This window comes from Phascolarctos cinereus, unplaced genomic scaffold (assembly GCF_003287225.1).
Source record: "Phascolarctos cinereus isolate Bilbo 61053 unplaced genomic scaffold, phaCin_HiC Scaffold_1;HRSCAF=81, whole genome shotgun sequence".
NCBI lineage: Eukaryota > Metazoa > Chordata > Mammalia > Diprotodontia > Phascolarctidae > Phascolarctos > Phascolarctos cinereus.
In genome coordinates this window covers 200,657,660-200,675,760 of record NW_027555514.1, presented here as the reverse complement: position 1 = coordinate 200,675,760, position 18,101 = coordinate 200,657,660, and the positions used below count along the sequence as shown (strand labels likewise).

The 18,101-nt window shown below is 35.4% G+C and overlaps 1 protein-coding gene across 7 annotated transcripts in view; it reads left to right on the top strand.

Moving 5' to 3' along the window:
• The window catches only part of ARID2 (AT-rich interaction domain 2), a 221,431-nt gene that overhangs the window by 172,653 nt on the left and 30,677 nt on the right, over positions 1-18,101 (top strand). For all 7 annotated transcript variants that reach the window (XR_013487354.1, XR_013487353.1, XM_078156445.1 and 4 more), the window contains 4 exons: positions 4,521-4,602; positions 11,297-11,431; positions 12,014-12,210; positions 12,513-15,382. Coding sequence is in view for 5 of the 7 variants with exons in the window: in XM_078156445.1 (XP_078012571.1) it covers positions 4,521-4,602; positions 11,297-11,431; positions 12,014-12,210; positions 12,513-15,382 (3,284 nt within the window). In the remaining 2 variants the exon portion in view is untranslated. The remainder of the gene's footprint in view (positions 1-4,520; positions 4,603-11,296; positions 11,432-12,013; positions 12,211-12,512; positions 15,383-18,101) is intronic.

The following is an 18,101-nucleotide window of genomic DNA, read 5'->3' as shown; positions in this document are numbered from 1 at the left end:
ATAGGGAGACCCAATCTTTAAAAAAATTTTTTTAATAGTAAATAGATAAAAACAGTTAACCTTTTATTAACTGATAACCATTCATACTAGGCATTTAAAGAAATTATTTTAAAATTTTTGACCAGAAGGGGTGAAATTTTACTTTAGATGAAGGGTTCTAAATTAGTCAAAGGCTAAACAAAAGGAAGTGAACTCAGCTTTGTTTGGTAAACCCTTAGAATATCAACTACTAGGGGAAGTTGTCTGTTTTCGGTAAGAACTGATGGGAAAACTGGAAAGCAGTCTTTCAGAATGAGGTTTATACCAGAATTAAAACTCTATACCACAGTGATCTCTGAAGGGATATGTGCTCTAAATTGACATTAGGGGTCAGATCATTAAAAAAACAATGACAGAAGAATGGAAGTTCTTACTTTTCATAAGTATAGCTAGAGGAAGATATCAGAAGTAAATAAGTAATAGAAGCAAGCATAAAAGATAAAATAGAAAATTTTGATTACCTGAAATTTAGTCATTGTATCTATAATCAGAAGGAAAATGTTGACTGGGGAAAAATCTCTGGTAATATTCTGATATTTGAGACAAATAGAGAATTGACACAAATTTATAAGGCCACTATTCATTTTTGGTAGTGGAATATGAATATGAATAAAATCATTTTCAAAAGAAAAAGTCAACAACTATGAAGGAATATTCCAAATCACTATCAGAAAAATGAAAACTAAATTGACTTTGAGATTTAACCCTACATCCATTAAGATGATATAAGTCAGTTTTGAAGGGGAACATTGATAATGTTGTTGGAGATGTGAATTGATCTGCCTCTTCTTAAGAACATTTGAGGATTATGTAAGAAAAAATCGTTGGACTATTCATGTCTTTTTATTCAAGTAGTAATAATAATAATAGTTAGAATTTATATAGTATTTAAAAATTCTCAAAGTACTTTACAGATGTTATCTCATGCTCACAAAAACCTTGGAAGATAGATGTTTTACAGATGAGGAAACTGAGGCATAGAAAGGTTTAAGTGCCTTTCCAGAGGTCACACAGCTACTGAGTGACTGAGGCTGGACTTGAACTCAGATCTTTCTGATTCCAGGTCTGTCACTCTTACCACTTTTCCACCAAGTGAAAGCTTTCAAACTACTGGGCATATGCCAATAAGGTCAATAGCCAAAAGAAAGATTTTCATATATGTATGACAATATTTATAGTGGCAATCTTTGTGATATCTGTGATATCAACTGAGGAATCTATGAACAATGGTTGGTACATGAATGTAATATAATATTATTGTGTTGTAAGAAATGATGGTTATGGAGATTAAAATAAACATGGGATGATTTGTGTGAATAAATGTAAAGAAACTGGAACCAAAAGAAACATAAACAAAATGCCTGCAAGAATATAAACAACAGCACTACTACTAAATACTGCAGAGCTCAGATCAATTGTAGTGACGAATCTTAGTGCCAGAGAGGTTAGGGGGAAACTTATATCCCTCCTCTCAGTTTAGGTAGGGGACTACATGTGTGGAATGATGTAGGTTTTGTCAGATTTGCTTTGTCGTTTGTTTGTTTTTACGAGAGGATTTGAGGAGAAGGTTTAGCTGTTAAATGATTCTGATGTAACAGAAAGACAAAAATTATTACTGTGAGAAACAGATAATAAAAGAAATATATGAATTGATTCTAACACCAAAAAATGGGAGAACCAATGGTATAGTGAATTTACTTCTTGATTTAATTCTTCAAGTTACAAATTATATGGGATCCCTTTATATTGGTTATATCGTAAACGCATTTACATTACTGTGGCATTAACATTTGGTAGTTGTGGTAAATTTGATGCTTCATGATAGGCATCTTGTTTTGTACATCTCCAGTTCCAGTATTAGTGAATTTTAAAAAATTTTCTTATCAGATTTACAATTATTTTTACTAACTTTGGTCTAGTATGAAGGTCAACAAACTGTGGGTAGCTAAACATAAGTTTGCCAATGCCTAATCTAGTATGTCAATATAATCGACTGGATCATATATTAATATTTTTCATAGTTTCTGATCTCAAAATGAAATCCATGGCAACATACTGGCAAGTTTTTATTCTGAGTAGCTGTTTATTTGTATGCCCATATGCAACTGGCTTTTGAAGAGTAAATATTGAAATAATGATTTTTATCCTACAGAAGCAGAGAATATCAAAGAAAAAGTTCCCAATGACTGGATCCCTCAAATGCTATTAAAAATGCCTAGTGTTTGGCATAGTTGAACAATTTTACCCAGCCATATAATGGAAAGGGAATAAGCATTTATTAAGCACTTATGTGCCAGGTACTGTGCTAAGTGCCTTACAGATATTATATCTTATTTGATTTCACAACAACTCTGCAAGTAGGTGCTGTTATTATCCCCATTTTACAGTTGAGAAGACTCAGGCAGAGGTTAAGTGACATGCCATTGGGAATACAGCCAGTAAAAAGTGTGGATTTAAACTCAGCCTTTTTGACTCCAGGCCTAGTGCCCTAATCCACTGTACCACGTAACTGCCTTGAGTAGACATATTTCCTTTAATTGTATGAGACTCATGACATTTTCTATTGACTTTTAAATTTTTATCTTCATTTTATTGTTGAGATGTTGAGATTTGTGTTTAAATAGCACCTTTCTTCTAAAGAGTCTGCTTTGTACTGATAGAATATAAAAAGAATGTCAATTCTTGGACTTGGAGTAAGAAGACCAGGGTCCTAGCCCTGGATCTGCCATTTACTAGTCATATGACTGGGCAAGTCACATAAGCTTTCTGTTTTTTTCTTCTGTAAAATGGGAATATATGTTACATATACCTTACAGGTCATGAAGATCAAATCAAATGTGAATGTGCTTTATGTGCTAAAAGTAATAAACGTGATTTCTTTTTATTGCCTCATTAGTTTACAAAATAACTTCTTGAGTCCTAAAAGTTATATTACCCATGTTGCAGAATGAGAAATTGAAATATAAAGAACTTGGGACTTGCTAAAGGTGTGTTATACATTATTAATGGAAATAAAAATAAAACTATGGGGACTTGAAAAACTTAATTTTCCAAAAAGTGAATAGTTTGTTGCTTATTTTTTTTGAGCACTTCTTTCTTCTAGTTTCAGTTTGTCCTAAAGTTTTTTATTTCTTTATGGTTTAAATTTGCTTTCTCACAGAGGTTATATTCCATATTCTCTTAGGGTTTCTAATTCTGTATTCACTTTTTAACTATGAAAATTTTTAATCTATTCTATACAGTTTTTCATGTACTGGAATCTTAATTACTCTACAAACGTCCTACTCCTGTTTTATTATCTAGAGGCAACAGTGGTTAATGCAAACACTGATAGACTGCCTAATTAGAAAGGTCATTGGCAGGTGGATTGATTTTTATCTGAGAAACAGACTAGTTAAGTTGCTAGAGATTCATCAGGATAGGGTTGGCAAACATGATTTAAAAAAAAATATTTTGTTTTCCACCGTGATTCATTATATAGTCTACAGTGCTAAAGGGAATTGCCCATAAGAATGAAATCATAAATCCTTTCTGAAATTTGTCAATTATGATTACTTAAATTTCTGATACTAACAATACATATAGAAGTCAGGTTTGGGCATATGAAATAGGGAACCCAGTTTGGGGGAGGTTTTTCACCATAGGTTTTGGGCATAGGAAATCTTTTTTGCTATAATAATGCCATAATAATGCCATTATTGTAGAAAAATGAGAGAAAAAATTGGAATTCCAGTCAGGAGAGTGATTCTATTTGAAGTTCACTTGGGGGCCAGAACGATTGCCTATGGGTCTTTCCTTGAATTCTGAAATTTGGAGCTCATCTATCTAGCTGTGGAAAAGTGCCTTTTAAGAAGCTTGACTAAAATTCTTCTGGCAGGGGTGTGTGTATGTGTGTGTGTCTAAAATCTTCTTTACAAACCAACAAAACAGTTCCAGATTTGGTAAGATGATTTCCTTCTTTACCTACAAAAGTAATGGATTTCATAAGCCATCAAATCTCTTTCAAGATAAAAAATGTATACTGTACATTTATATACTTTTACAGATGTTGTCACATTTAATATGCAGCCCTTAAATATAAGGGCTGAGAAATATTTGGGTCAGATTTGTGTTTTTTATTTAGAAACCTTTGTTGTTCTACATAATTATAGGACTGTTGATAAATGTAAAAACAAAATTTTGTGCTAAATTACAATTTGATCTTATTTTGAAAATTTTAGCCTCTGGGGTTTAATTCTATGGTTTAAGAAGTGTTTATTGATTGAATTAGGTTTCAAAAGAAATTTAGGAAGGTGTTTTGTCAAATGTATGTCCTCATGTGTATACAGAGCTTTTTTTTTTTTAAATGAAAGCAAAAAGATTCTGATGTTTGTTTTGTTCAGTTAGTGGCATTATTTTGTGAACTGACTATGATACATGGTGATTTTATTTAGACGGACAATCTTAATTGTATAGCTAATGTATTGTTTCTTTTTCTGTAGCTTCCAGAGCAGTTGTAGCACAGCATGTTGCTCCACCACCAGGAATAGTGGAAATAGATAGTGAGAAGTTTGCATGTCAGTGGTAAGTGGTGTGGCTGTCGTAAAGCATTTTCCTTAGAAAGACAAAAGCAAGAAGAAATGCAATAATCTGCCGTCCAGATTATTTCATCCTAAATTCTTTCTTTATTAGAAGAGAGTAAATTTGGGGGAAGAAAGGTTATGTAATGTCATGTCATTGTTGTGTTGAAGTTAATTTGATGGAATTCTTCATTATTAAGATCTTTGACTAGAATTTTTCCCTACAAAAATATAATTGAACCATTTTGTTCCTTTTGAGATTTAGTTTTCTAGTAAAATATTTTGTTTGATCTGTAGACAAATGGAATTTGCCAAATTAGAGTTGGCTTTCCTGGACAGACAGGAGATTTTCCCTTGGAGGCACTATGGTGGAGTTTAAAAGAGGGCTGGGTGGGAGTCTGAGTTCACATTCTGGCTCTACCATTTACTACTTGTGTAGAATGATTTGATGCAAGACACTTAACCTTTCTGGGCCTCAGTTTCCTCACGTATAAACTGAGAGAGTTAGACTCAGTGACCACTAAGATCCTTTCCAGTTTTAAATCTGTGATTCTTTGAATGTTGGGGTTTTTTTTGGAAAAAACAAAAACAAAAAACAAAATAAAAGCAGGTTTTGCAAGATTTTGCTTCTTGTAAGAATATTGGCATTTATTTCTCATTGAATTTCTACCTTTTTATTTTTATGAATAACATGGGGGAAGAAGTTAACAAAGCTATATATTTGCAATATATTGTGCAGTTCCTAATACTATTACTTTCTGTTAAGTACTTCAAAACACAGTGGTGGACAACTCACATAAAACTTTTTGCTTAATATTTTAAAATAATATTTACTGAAAAGAATGAGTGTTCAAGACATGTCATACCAGCTTGACTTAATACATATTTTAATTAAGATAATTGATCCATGACACAAAATTTCCACTTTTTAAAATAATGTAAGACATATGAAAACATTACTCAGATTCCCAAAGGAGTTGATTTTAAGGCTGGTGTAATTTTTCAGTTTTCAGTTTTATCTGTTTTATATTATATGACTTGCTTAATTTCTCAGTTTTTAGTTTTATATTACGAGTCCTAGGCCATTAGTTTTAATGTGAATTTAAGCATGGTCTTCATCAGATAAGTGATTGATTAAAAACCGGTACTGTTAATGTGTCTCGTTAGAGTCAGTTGTGCTGACATCTAACAGTAGTAACATGTAACTGCCTAACTTATGAGGGATGGAGTTGTATCTTATTTTGTCCTATTTTGTTACTACATCTTCCTTCTAGATACAAATACATGATATTATGTTAAACTATTAGCTTTTGGGGATAATTTATCTAAATGTATTGGACTATAGTTATATAAACCTTGTTCTCTGTGATCCAATATCTTCCTAAATTCGTTTTATGTATTGTCTTTCTTTTCACTTTATTTTCTTGATTCTCCCTGACACCATCTTATTTCTCTTTCTCTAATGATCATCTCTAGCTCCTATGCTTACTGCAGTAGCTTCTTCTCCAAAGATGTAAGGGTTGTCTTTTCTTATTGCTCATATAAATGAGCTACAAACTTCAGCATCAGAAAGTTTTTGTCCTTTTCCTTGTATTCTCAATCACACAACATACTGGCTCTGGTTAGGGTCCATGCCCAGCCTCCCACTGCTACCAGGAATTATCCATTTTCTCCTCCCATTCTAGAGCATACCTATTTTTACTGTCTTGGCTTTTGTAGGGAAGGCTAGATGAGAAAAGAGAAATACAATTCCTTCTAGACCTGCACCAGCCAGAAATGCTTTGTTGATATTCCTTGGTTTGGATCAGCTACTTAGCAACAACAGTAATAACAACTGATATTTACTTAATACTTTTAAGGTTTACAGATGCTTTATTAACATTAGTATTCTGGGTCTCACAACAGATCTGTGAGGAGTTGTACCGTTAAAATCCCCACTTTGTTTATGAGAAGTAGGGGACTTATTAATTGACTTGCCCATGGTTACACTGCTAGTAAGGTAGGATTTAAAACCAAATGTTTCTGACTCAAAATCCAGCACTCTAACCACTATACCTTGTTAAGCTTTTCCCTTTCAAGGAAGGGAGACCCAATAAGAGCTGTGTCCTCCTTACCCCCATCTATTGTAGGGCTACACTCACTATCAAAGCATATAACAAATTTTGTCATAAAATGAGATGACTTATGTACTTTCCAAACTCTGAAATGTTATATAAATGTAGCTGTTATGATAACAATGATGATGCTATTTCCATCCTATCAATTCACCTTATATCAGTTCAGCGAATATTTATTAAGTACCTACTCTGTACAAGACACTGTCTTTAAAGTAATAAACGAGGCCCTCTGCTGTACATCCCCTGTGAATATACTTCCCTCCTCCTTCCTAAATCTCTAAACTTCTACTGGACTCTATTACTGTCCACACTACTGGTGTCAAATTCAAATAGAAATGGAGGCCACTAATCCATACACAAGGAGCCCTGCAGGCTACATATTGACTTAATTAAAAAATGTAATATCTTTGTTTTATTGTATTTTTTAACATTTTGTTAAATATTTCCCATTTACATTTTGATCTGATTCAGCCAACACTCAGGAGTTTTATGGGCCTCAGTCTAGCCCAAAGGCCAAGTAGTCACTTCTGGTCCACACAAACTTCAGACCACAGAGTAATTAAGTACATTGAAGGTACCAGAAACTTCACAAACTAGGTTGCCCTTACAGTAGATTTCACTTAGTCTTCAATGTACTTTAACTACTGATGCCTGTATTGTAGTCCCCGGTATGCATGTTGATCACTTTGGGCCCAGGGCACCTGAATATTCCTTTAGATGGCCCTCCATATTTATTTATTAGAACTAAAGGTAGTATAGACCCAGGGTAGCTAGGGGGCACAGTGGATAGTGTTCCAAGTGAGGAAGATTCATCTTCCTGAGTTTAAATCTAGACTCTGACACTTAACTAGCTGTTTGACCTTGGGCAAGTCACTTAACCCTATTTGCCTCAGTTACCTCATCTGTAAAATAAAGCTAGAGAAGGAAATAGCAACCCACTCCAGTATCTTTGCTAAGAAAACCCTAAATGGTATCTTGAAGAATTGGACACAACTGAAAAATGACTGAATAACAATAAAGATAGTGTACTTTGTAAGGTTTGCTGCAAATGGTTCACTATTTATTTCTCTTCCATGTTAAGGCTAATAAATCCTGATTGCAAGGTATTGACTAGTAGTTCCTATATTATAGCATCACATTTAGAAAAGGTAGGTGATGGAAAAGTAGACTTTCTGAGCCAACTGCATTTTATGTGAATGATCCCTGAAGAAAAATAGAACATCTTCCAGAAGTGCTTGCTCAGGAGATAAGACTTTGTACTTTAAAGGGACCATTGTAAGTTAACTTGATTTTGTTTCTAAGCTGTTATATGGTTTGCCTTCCCAAGCCCCTATCCATTTGCTCCTGGGAATCAACCCAGGTTGAACTATGCTTTTATTAATGGCTACATTCTAACTCTGACCTAAACACAATGATACAAATGTCTTACTCTTCTTAGGTCACAGAGATGGGAAGGTAGGTGGTGTGTTTCTCTGAAAAAAAAAAGTTCCCGATGTTCCTGTTTACCAACTACTAGAAAGACGTGTTCACAAAAGGGGAAATTATGCACAATTTGAATGCGCAGCTTGAGTCTTTTAACCACGTGGGCAAAGATAACAATATCCTCAAGAACCTTTTTAATTAGACCAGCTCATCTCAAGGCTTAAATTGATCAAAGTGTACATTCCATTACCTCTTCAACTTTGTCATCTACCCACTTCCAAATTCTAAATTCTTAAAGAGATCACTTAAATTTTCTTTCTTCTTGCTGTCATTTTAATAATAGGATCTTTCTATATAGTTCTTTTTTGTTTGTTTGTGGGGGGTTTTTTGGGTTTTTTTTTCTGGTGAGGCAGTTGGGGTTAAGTGACTTGCCCAGGGTCACACAGCTAGTGTCAAGTGTCTGAGGCCGCATTTGGACTCTGGTCCTCCTTACTCCCAGGCTATCCACTGTGCCACCTAGCTGCCCCCATATAGTTCTTTAAGTGGTTGTTCAGCCAGTAATGATGATGATGATGATGATGATGATGATGATGATAACTGCAGTGATACTATATTTGTATAGCACTATAGTGAATCATAATCTTCAGGTCATTTTTAATGTATTATCTCATAAGTTTAACACTTCATATAGGGTTGGCAGGATCTTGTCCCCCCTGTTCTGTAGATCCTAAGCTTCACCTCTATTGAATGATAGCGGGCAATATCAAAGCTCTTTATACCTTTTGACTCAACTTCTGTGGGTCTTTTTCTAAGAATTCTTCTAGCTGTCTGGAAGATTGTATTTCTTTCTGTTAAAACCCTTTTGTATCATCCTGTTTCTAGCTGCTATTCCTGTCCCACTGCAACTCTTGCAACCACATCCACAGCTACAAATTTTTATATACTTTTGCCTGATTCTGCTTAGGGCAGGCTTTGTTTCCTTTTACATGCTTTCATAAAAGAATGTCTTGGATCTAGACTTCCCTAGAGAATTTCATTTAGATCTAGCTGTTATCAACATAACATCTTTCTTTACTTTCCACTATTGTAGCTTTGTAATTCTCTAATATAACAGTTGACAGAAAAAACTTTTCCTTTTTGAAAAAAATCATAGATCTTTACACTGTTTACATAGTTATTTAACAAGGTTTTTGCCAAAGATGTATTTTTCTCCTCTTCACCTGTAAGACCTAGACTAGGTGCCCTTTAACATTTTACTTACTTAGAATAAGTAACAATTTACTTAACATATTTAACATCCCCTTTAACAATCCCTGAATCAAGATTAGAAAAATTAAATAGGCCTTACATAGATGATAATAGAAGGGAATGGGGACACAGTAGGTTGCCTCAATGGGACTACCAAGAGAGAAGCAAAGAGACTTCTCAAGACTCCAAAAAGCACAAGTGAAATGGCTAACATAATATCTCCCGGTGAAAATACAGATTTGAGAAAACATCAAGTGGAGTTTTCCAGATGTTTCCACTTTTGACCACCTGTTATTTTCTCATCTTAACATATTTATTCCTTCATTCCCCCTAACTGTATTATCCTAGTTTTCCATTATGCTTTGTAAAACCTCTTCCACCAGAAAGGTATTTAATGGCACCTTTTAACATTTCTATCTAAAGACAAAATCTTTTTGATATATTCCATCACTGTAGGCTCCCCATCCTTCCCAACAACAAAGAATGTGGGGGTCAGGGAACATGGCACAGATGTACAGAAGAGAAAAAAAGGCATAAATGATATTCACCTATGAGAAAATATTGCCTACCTCATTTTTTGATTGTTGATTTAGTATGTGTTTATTAGCATGTTCAAAGTTGTGATATTATACTATTAAAATATGTAGTAAGCCTACTATAAAGACCCCATGAAAGGCTTTAAAAACAATGGCAAAAGAAAAGAATTAGGAAAATTGTACTAAACCATGTATTACTTACACAAGATTCTTTGACTAGAAAGACATGGACGTAATAGAATCTCTTTGGCACAATATGTGTCTTTCCTTTCATTCAGCGCCTGTTGTATGAGCAGTGCTAAAGAATGATTATTATTATTGCACTATAGCTTTTATTCTGTTCACTCTACAAATTCAAATAATAGATGTCAATTGGGCTATAATCTGCATACAGTTGGTCCTAAGTCCTATGTCATATATTTGATCTACTGATAGTTGGTCCACCTTTCTTCCCCAGAGTCTTTTATTTCGTAAAGGTCCTCCATTTACAGGAAAGGTCCCACTACTTAAACTCCATAGGACAGCCAAGTTGTTTATTGTGAAATGTTGTTGTGTTGAATACCCTGTTCAAAAGGTCAAAAATCACATTCCTGCAGTCATCAGGAACCAAAGTTGAGACAGAAGAAGATCTCCTTTTTCTTCAGTGCAGTGAATTTGCAAGCAGAAGGGAGAATTTTCAACCTTGTAGGGTAAAATACACACTCTTTCCTCCGACTAAAGGCAATTGAGGTATTCTGTTTTAGTGTATAGTTTAGAAGCTTGAGTGACTTAACTAAACAGTGTTGGGCTTTGATTGGTATGTTTGAAACTGAAAGAAGTAAGGAGAATTCCAACTTGCTAATGAAATAATAAAGCTGTGAAGAGCTTAAGCTTAGCTGAGTTTTCCTTTCTTTTTCCCAACCTGCAGTGGAATAAAAACATAGTCAGGTTTAGAGAGTGATTATTATATGAGGGACCATTAGTTGTATGAAATTCATTGTAACAGGATCAACAAAGTACCATAAATATGGGCCTTTTCTGCCATGTGAAAATAGATCTGCAATATAAAGATGCCCTTTGTTTTTGATACAGTGGGATTTTAATTGTATTATAAAATTCAACAAGCAAGCCACCATACCTCTTTGTTCCTTAATTTTCCTATCTATAAAATGAGGATTCCTCAAAACTCTAAATCCTAGGGGAAAAAATGGTTAGTCTACTTCTTTATATTTGCGTGATTCAAAGCCACTCTGTACTTTGACAAGTAAGAATGTTTACTTTTTTGGAATTTGATACGTAGTTGTTTAGTACTAAGTTTTGATATCATTGTTGAAGTGTTTCAGCATTTTACAATATGATCCTGAACTCAGTGTTAATCGTTCTTGTCCACTTTTAGGTTGAATGCACATTTTGAAGTGAATTCAGATTGTTCAGTCTCTCGAGCAGAAATGTACTCTGAATACCTTTCAACCTGTAGTAAATTAGCCCGCGGTGGAATCCTAACATCAACTGGATTTTATAAATGTCTTCGGTAGGATCTATGGTCTATACTTAAACAAAATCATCATGATTCATCATACTTTTGGATTACTGTTTCTGTTCTCTGAGGGAGAAAAATCCCAAATTTTTGTTCAGTTTAAAGCTCACCAGTATCTAGAATCTTATCTTGCTATATTGAGGATTGGTAGAATTGAAACTTTATGGATGAGGTTTAATTATAATATCTTATTGAATATTACAAGACTTTTAAAAGTAAGGAATTGAGTCTAATTTAGTTCATTTCTATCATAATAGTAATCTTTTAAAGATTTTGGTCTTCTAGAGATGTAATACTTTTAAAATCACATCATAGCAAGAATTTCACAAAATCCAATCAAAATTTCTTAATAAATTGCCATCAGTCAAAAATTAGAGACTGTTTTCCAGTACTTTCCCTTTCTTGTTTGCTGGTTTGTTTTATTTTTTGCAAAAATGACTGTAGTAATGGCAAATGTAATGAATGTCCAATATTTATATTAAAACAGTGTATTGTTCTGCTTTGAGCTTTGTTAAAAATCTTGTGGAGAATTAGTGGTGGTTCTAAAAGCTAATAAACATAACTTGTGTTTGACAGAACGGTCTTTCCGAACCATACAGTGAAGAGAGTGGAGGATCCAAATAACAGTGGGCAGGCACATATACATGTAGTAGGAGTAAAACGGAGGGCAATACCACTTCCCATTCAGATGTACTATCAGCAACAACCAGCTTCTACACCTGTGGTCCGTGTTGAATCTGTTCCAGATGTGTCTCCGACTCCTTCACCAGCAGGTTCTAATTTATCATTACATTTTCAATTGAAGTTAATTGAATTGTAAACCTAAAGTAAAAAGCAACAAACATTACCAAAAAAGTTTTGTTATGACTTTTACAAAGTTATAGAGATGCTTCTTTAGCTTAGAGTTTTGTGAGGTTAATATAGCTGTGGGTCAAGATGGTTTCGCTTGAAACTTGTCACAAGTTGTTTGCCATATTTAAAACCTAATAGCTACATCTTTTTTTCAGTTGCATAGAAGGATTAATGTTTGAGTCATTTGATTCCTTACTTTGATTTGCTTTTCCTCTATTTTTAGGAATCCCACATGGACCAACTCTAGGAAACCATTTTCAGCGGACTCCTGTTAATAGCCAGTCTTCAAATTTGACTGCAACGCAAATGTCTTTTCCAATCCAAGGTGTTCATACTGTGGCACAGACTGTTTCTAGAATTCCACCAAATCCTTCCGTTCATACCCAGCAACAACAAAATGCTACAGTGACTGTCATACAAAATAAAGCTCCAATTTCTTGTGAAGTAGTTAAGGCTGCAGTAATTCAGAGTACTATTCCCCAAACAGCAGTTCCTGGTAGTATTGCTGTTGGAGGTGGAGCAGCACAGGCCTCTATTGTTCAGAATCATGCTACAGGACCACAACCAGTGACTGTTGTCAGTTCTCAGACATTGCTTCATCATCCTCCTGTCATTCAGCAGCAATCCCCACTACATGCAGTAGTACCAGGACAGATATCCTCAGGCACTCCTGTTACAGTAATTCAACAAGCTGTACCACAGAACCATATATTTGGCAGGGTACAGAACATACCAGCATGCCCTTCAACAGTTTCACAAGGTCAACAGTTAATCACCACATCATCCCAACCTGTGCAAACTTCATCTCAACAGTCATCTTCTAGCAACCAGCAGCAAGACACTGTCATCATCACACCCCAGCAGTATGTAACAACTTCGGCATCCAATATTGTCTCTGCTACTTCAGTACAAAGTTTCCAAGTGGCAGCTGGCCAGATGGTTACAATAGCTGGAGTCCCAAGTCCACAAACCTCCAGAGTAGGATTTCAGAACATTGCACCAAAACCCCTCCCTTCTCAGCAAGTTACATCAACGGTGGTACAACAGCCGATCCAGCAGCCACAACAGCAGACCCAACAGAGTGTAGTGATTGTGAGCCAGCCAGCTCAGCAAGGTCAAACGTACGCACCAGCCATTCACCAAATTGTTCTTGCTAATCCAACTACGATCCCAGCTGGTCAAACAGTCCAGTTATCTGGACAGCCAAACCTAACTCCATCTTCCTCACCATCACCTGGACCAGTCACAAATAGCCAAGTCCCGACTGTTATGTCATCTCCACCATCTACTCCTCAGTCACAGGGACCTCCTCCAACTGTCAGTCAGATGCTATCTGTGAAAAGGCAGCAACAACAGCAACATTCACCAGCATCTCAACCACAGCAGGTACAGGTACAAGTGCAGCAGCCACAACAGGTACAAATGCAAGTTCAACCACAGCAGACTAGCACAGGGGTTGGTCAGCCTGCCTCTGCTGAGTCTAGTCTGATAAAACAGTTACTGCTTCCCAAGAGAGGTCCTTCCACTCCAGGTGGCAAACTTATACTCCCAGCTCCACAGATTCCTCCTCCTAATAATGCCAGAGCCCCTAGTCCTCAGGTGGTTTATCAGGTGACCAATAACCAAACAGCAGGTTTTGGAGTACAAGGTCAGTCTCAAGGTCAGCAGCTATTGGTTGGGCAGCAAAATGTTCAGCTGGTCCAAAGTGCAATACCACCACCAGCGGGAGTACAAACAGTCCCTATTTCTAACTTACAAATATTACCAGGCCCACTGATCTCAAATAGTCCGGCAACTATTTTCCAAGGGACTTCTGGCAACCAGGTTACCATAACAGTTGTGCCAAATACTAGTTTTGCTACTGCAACTGTGAGTCAGGGAAATGCAACTCAAATCATTGCTCCAGCAGGAATTACCATGAGTGGAACACAAACAGGAGTTGGACTTCAGGTGCAAACACTTCCAGCTACTCAAGCATCTCCAGCTGGACAATCACCATGTGCTACTGTAGCTGCTGCTCCCCCATTTAAAGGTGATAAAATAATTTGCCAGAAGGAGGAGGAAGCAAAGGAAGCAACAGGTTTACATGTTCATGAACGTAAAATAGAAGTCATGGAAAACCCATCCTGCCGAAAAGGAGTTGCAAACACCAGCAATGGGGATACGAAAGAAAATGAAATAGAGGTGGGAAATCTTTTAAATGGGAGAAAGTATAGTGACTCAAGTCTACCTCCTTCAAACTCAGGGAAAAGTCAAAATGAGACCACCCAGTGCTCACAAATCAGTAATGGGCCATCATTAGATGTGGGTGAGAATGGAGCTCTTGGAAAGCAGAATTTGGAACAAATGGATACACAAGAATTTAAAAGTGATTTGAAAAAACCCCTAGTTAATGGAATCTGTGATTTTGATAAAGGAGATGGTTCTCATTTAAGCAAAAACATTCCAAATCACAAAACTTCCAATCATGTGGGAAATGGTGAGATATCTCCAGTGGAACAAGGGAATTTAGATGTCACTCAGCAAGATACTGCCAAAGGTGATCAAATAGAAAGAATTTCTAATGGACCTGTATTGACTTTGGGTGGGACACCATCTGTAAGCAGTATACAGGAGGCCACCAATGTGATCACACAGCAACTTAGTGGTACCAGTACTGATTTACCTAATGGACCTTTAGCTTCAAGTTTGAGTTCAGATGTGCCTCAGCAACGCCCAAGTGTGGTTGTCTCACCACACACTGCAGCCTCTGTTATACAGGGACATCCAATCATAGCAGTACCCCACTCAGGATCTAGAGCATCCCAGTCTCCCTTATCATCTGAAGTTCGGTCTACTAATGGCACAGCAGAATGCAAAACTGTTAAGAGGCCAGCAGAGGATATTGATAGGGAAACAGTCCCAGGAATTCCAAATAAAGTAGGAGTTAGAATTGTTACAATCAGTGACCCCAATAATGCTGGCTGTAGTGCAACAATGGTTGCAGTACCAGCAGGAGCGGATCCAAGCACTGTAGCTAAAGTAGCAATAGAAAGTGCTGTTCACCAAAAGCAGCAGCATCCACCGACATATGTACAGAATATAGCCACGCAGGTATGTTCACTCTCCTGTTTATTTTATCATTAAAATTGTGATGGTGTTTTGCAAAAATTTTTTGGCATTACAGTCATTAGTTAATCTGTGTTTTCTGCTATCTAGACCTGAAAACTAGTAAAGTTAAAATATTTTAGAGCAAATATATAAAAATCAAAACTGCTGTGCTTTTTTTCCCCCAGTTCTTAATGTGGTCATAGGTGGTTTTGAAATCAGGTAGTTTTAAAGTTAATTGCACATAATTTAAAGAACTTCTGTAATTTTTTTCCTCCAATGCTGACCAAACTAACACATGTGTCTTAGCTTTTGGAAAAGTGATTGTCCAGCTACAGGTGTTTTAAAATCTTTATTTTCTCATGTGTGTTTTTTTTCCTTACTTTGCAAATACTACCAAAAAGAAAATTTCTGTATTTAATTTCTTCATTTTGAAGTATAGTTTGAAGCAACTTGTTTGCCAACATGTTTGTATAATGAATCCCATAGAGGTCACATTATTTTTTTTAAAATACTACCAAATTCCTTCTTGATGTCCTTATGTATTAAATAAATTATTTTTAGCTATACTTACTATCTTGAATTTAGATGTGACTATCCTCTAAACAATATCATCATAGTAATTTTGTTACTTTATTGCTCTTCTCTGATTCTCAAGTTTCTCCTATGTCTTCCATGTTTTTCGTCAAAGTTGTGAAGAACTTAACATAAGAAAACCTTTTTGATTAAATTATATCCGTCTGGAAATTCTGGGATTGCATTCAGGTTATGAAGGTGAAGATAATTGAAATACTTTTTAACTGTTGTCATGTGAGTCTTACTCAGGCCCTGATCCTTAAATGCTCAGCTCTACCTCAGCATTGTCTCATGGTTTTATCCCCTTCCTGCTAGTGCCCAACCTGACTGACTTATTCTCGTTTGGCTTTCTGATTGCCATTAGTAATTGCCAAAATGTCAGTAATCACTGTCAACAATGGGCCAAAGTTGGACCTTGCAGATATAGAAAGAACAACAGGAGATAAAAGTAACATCACAGTACCATATTTAAGAAGTTCTGTTCCTTTAGCATGTTACTTCACATAAGTATGTGAATTTGGATAACATTACTTGTAATTATAATGATTCTAGTTAATATGTTTTCTGCAGTATATGTTTGTATACAGATATATTTTTATATCAGTATATACTTTTCTAAGTTTTTTAAAGCACTAAAATATTCTAGTTTTTTTTTGAACAGGTACTACAAACTAGTTGATGAACTGATTGATGAATGCTGACTTTTTACCTCAAACTAGATTTTCTTTCAAGTTGATTGGTACTCTTGCTTCTGTTCTATTCTAGAATTGTTGATGAGTGATCCCAAGAGGATAGTAGGAATCTAAATAATTTGTGATAATTAACAAACCTAACCAATTTTAAGAAGAGTCCCATATTTTATGATAATTCATTGAACCTTAATTTTTGTGTCTTTATCTCCCTAGTTGAATATATTCATTTCTAATAATTCAGCATCACAAGCATTATTAATGCATTCCTAAATTACCCATAAGTAGTTATGAAAAATTGCCTTTAAGTAGTTTAGGTTTATACTTTTCTTATTATAAAGTTTTAGAACTTCCAAATTAACTTTAGTGTGTCAGTCAGTGCATATTTTGTGTGTGTGTGTGTGTGTGTGTGTGTGTGTGGGTGGGTGGGTGTGTGTGTGTGTGAGAGAGAGAGAGAGAGAGAGAGAGAGAGAGAGAGAGAGAGAGTAGAAGAAAAAACAGGTACTATTAATGGAAGAACTGTGAACTTGTAGGATCTTGTTAGAGAACAGTTTGAATAATGCACAGTAAAAGTTACATTCATTACATTCTTAAGATTTTACCTACATAAAGTTTTTCTCTAGTATGAAATCTCAGAATGAGAATCACACATTCACAGAGTTGGAAAGGACCTCAGTGGCTATCTAGTTCTGATATGTCTATATCTATATAGTCACCAGATGTATCCATGAAGTTATCATTAAGCCTTTGCTTAAAAGGCATCCATTGAGCGGTAACCTTCAACCACCCAAACCAATACTATTTATCCTTAGAAAAAACTAATTGCCATTAGGTTTTTTCCTTATTATATCAAGCTAAATTTGCATTTAAAATCTCAATTATTGTTCCCAATTCCACCCTCTGGGGTCAGAGCAACCAAATCTAACTTCTTTACCATACCTGAAAACCCTTTGTAAATTCTCTCTTCTCTAGCCTGAATATTCCCTGTTCTTTCAACTAATACACGTATGATGTGATCCAGAGGCAATTTGATATCCTAATTGCCCTCTTCTAGGCACTTTTAAGCTTATCGATACCCTTGCTGAAGTGTGGTACCAAGAATTAAATTTTATTTAAAACAATAGAAATATAAGGCATTGGTGCTCTTTAAACTTTTGTCTGTTATACTTAGCACATATACATTATTCAGGTTTTAGTCATCGTTATCATCTGAAAATCTATTCTGAAACTGTATTTCGTTTGCTTGTAGCAATTTTAAAAATTATTGAAATTTTTGTTTCAGTTGTTAAAAATACACCAGCTATTGCTCATGAAGAAATCATGCCTTGATTCAAACATAGAAAACAGAAAATACCAAATAGACTACTTTCTACAACATACTACAACGACTTTCTACAGCATAGAAAGTAAAGATATAAGATTAAAATTTGATTCAGCTTACATTTTTTCATTGTGAAGAG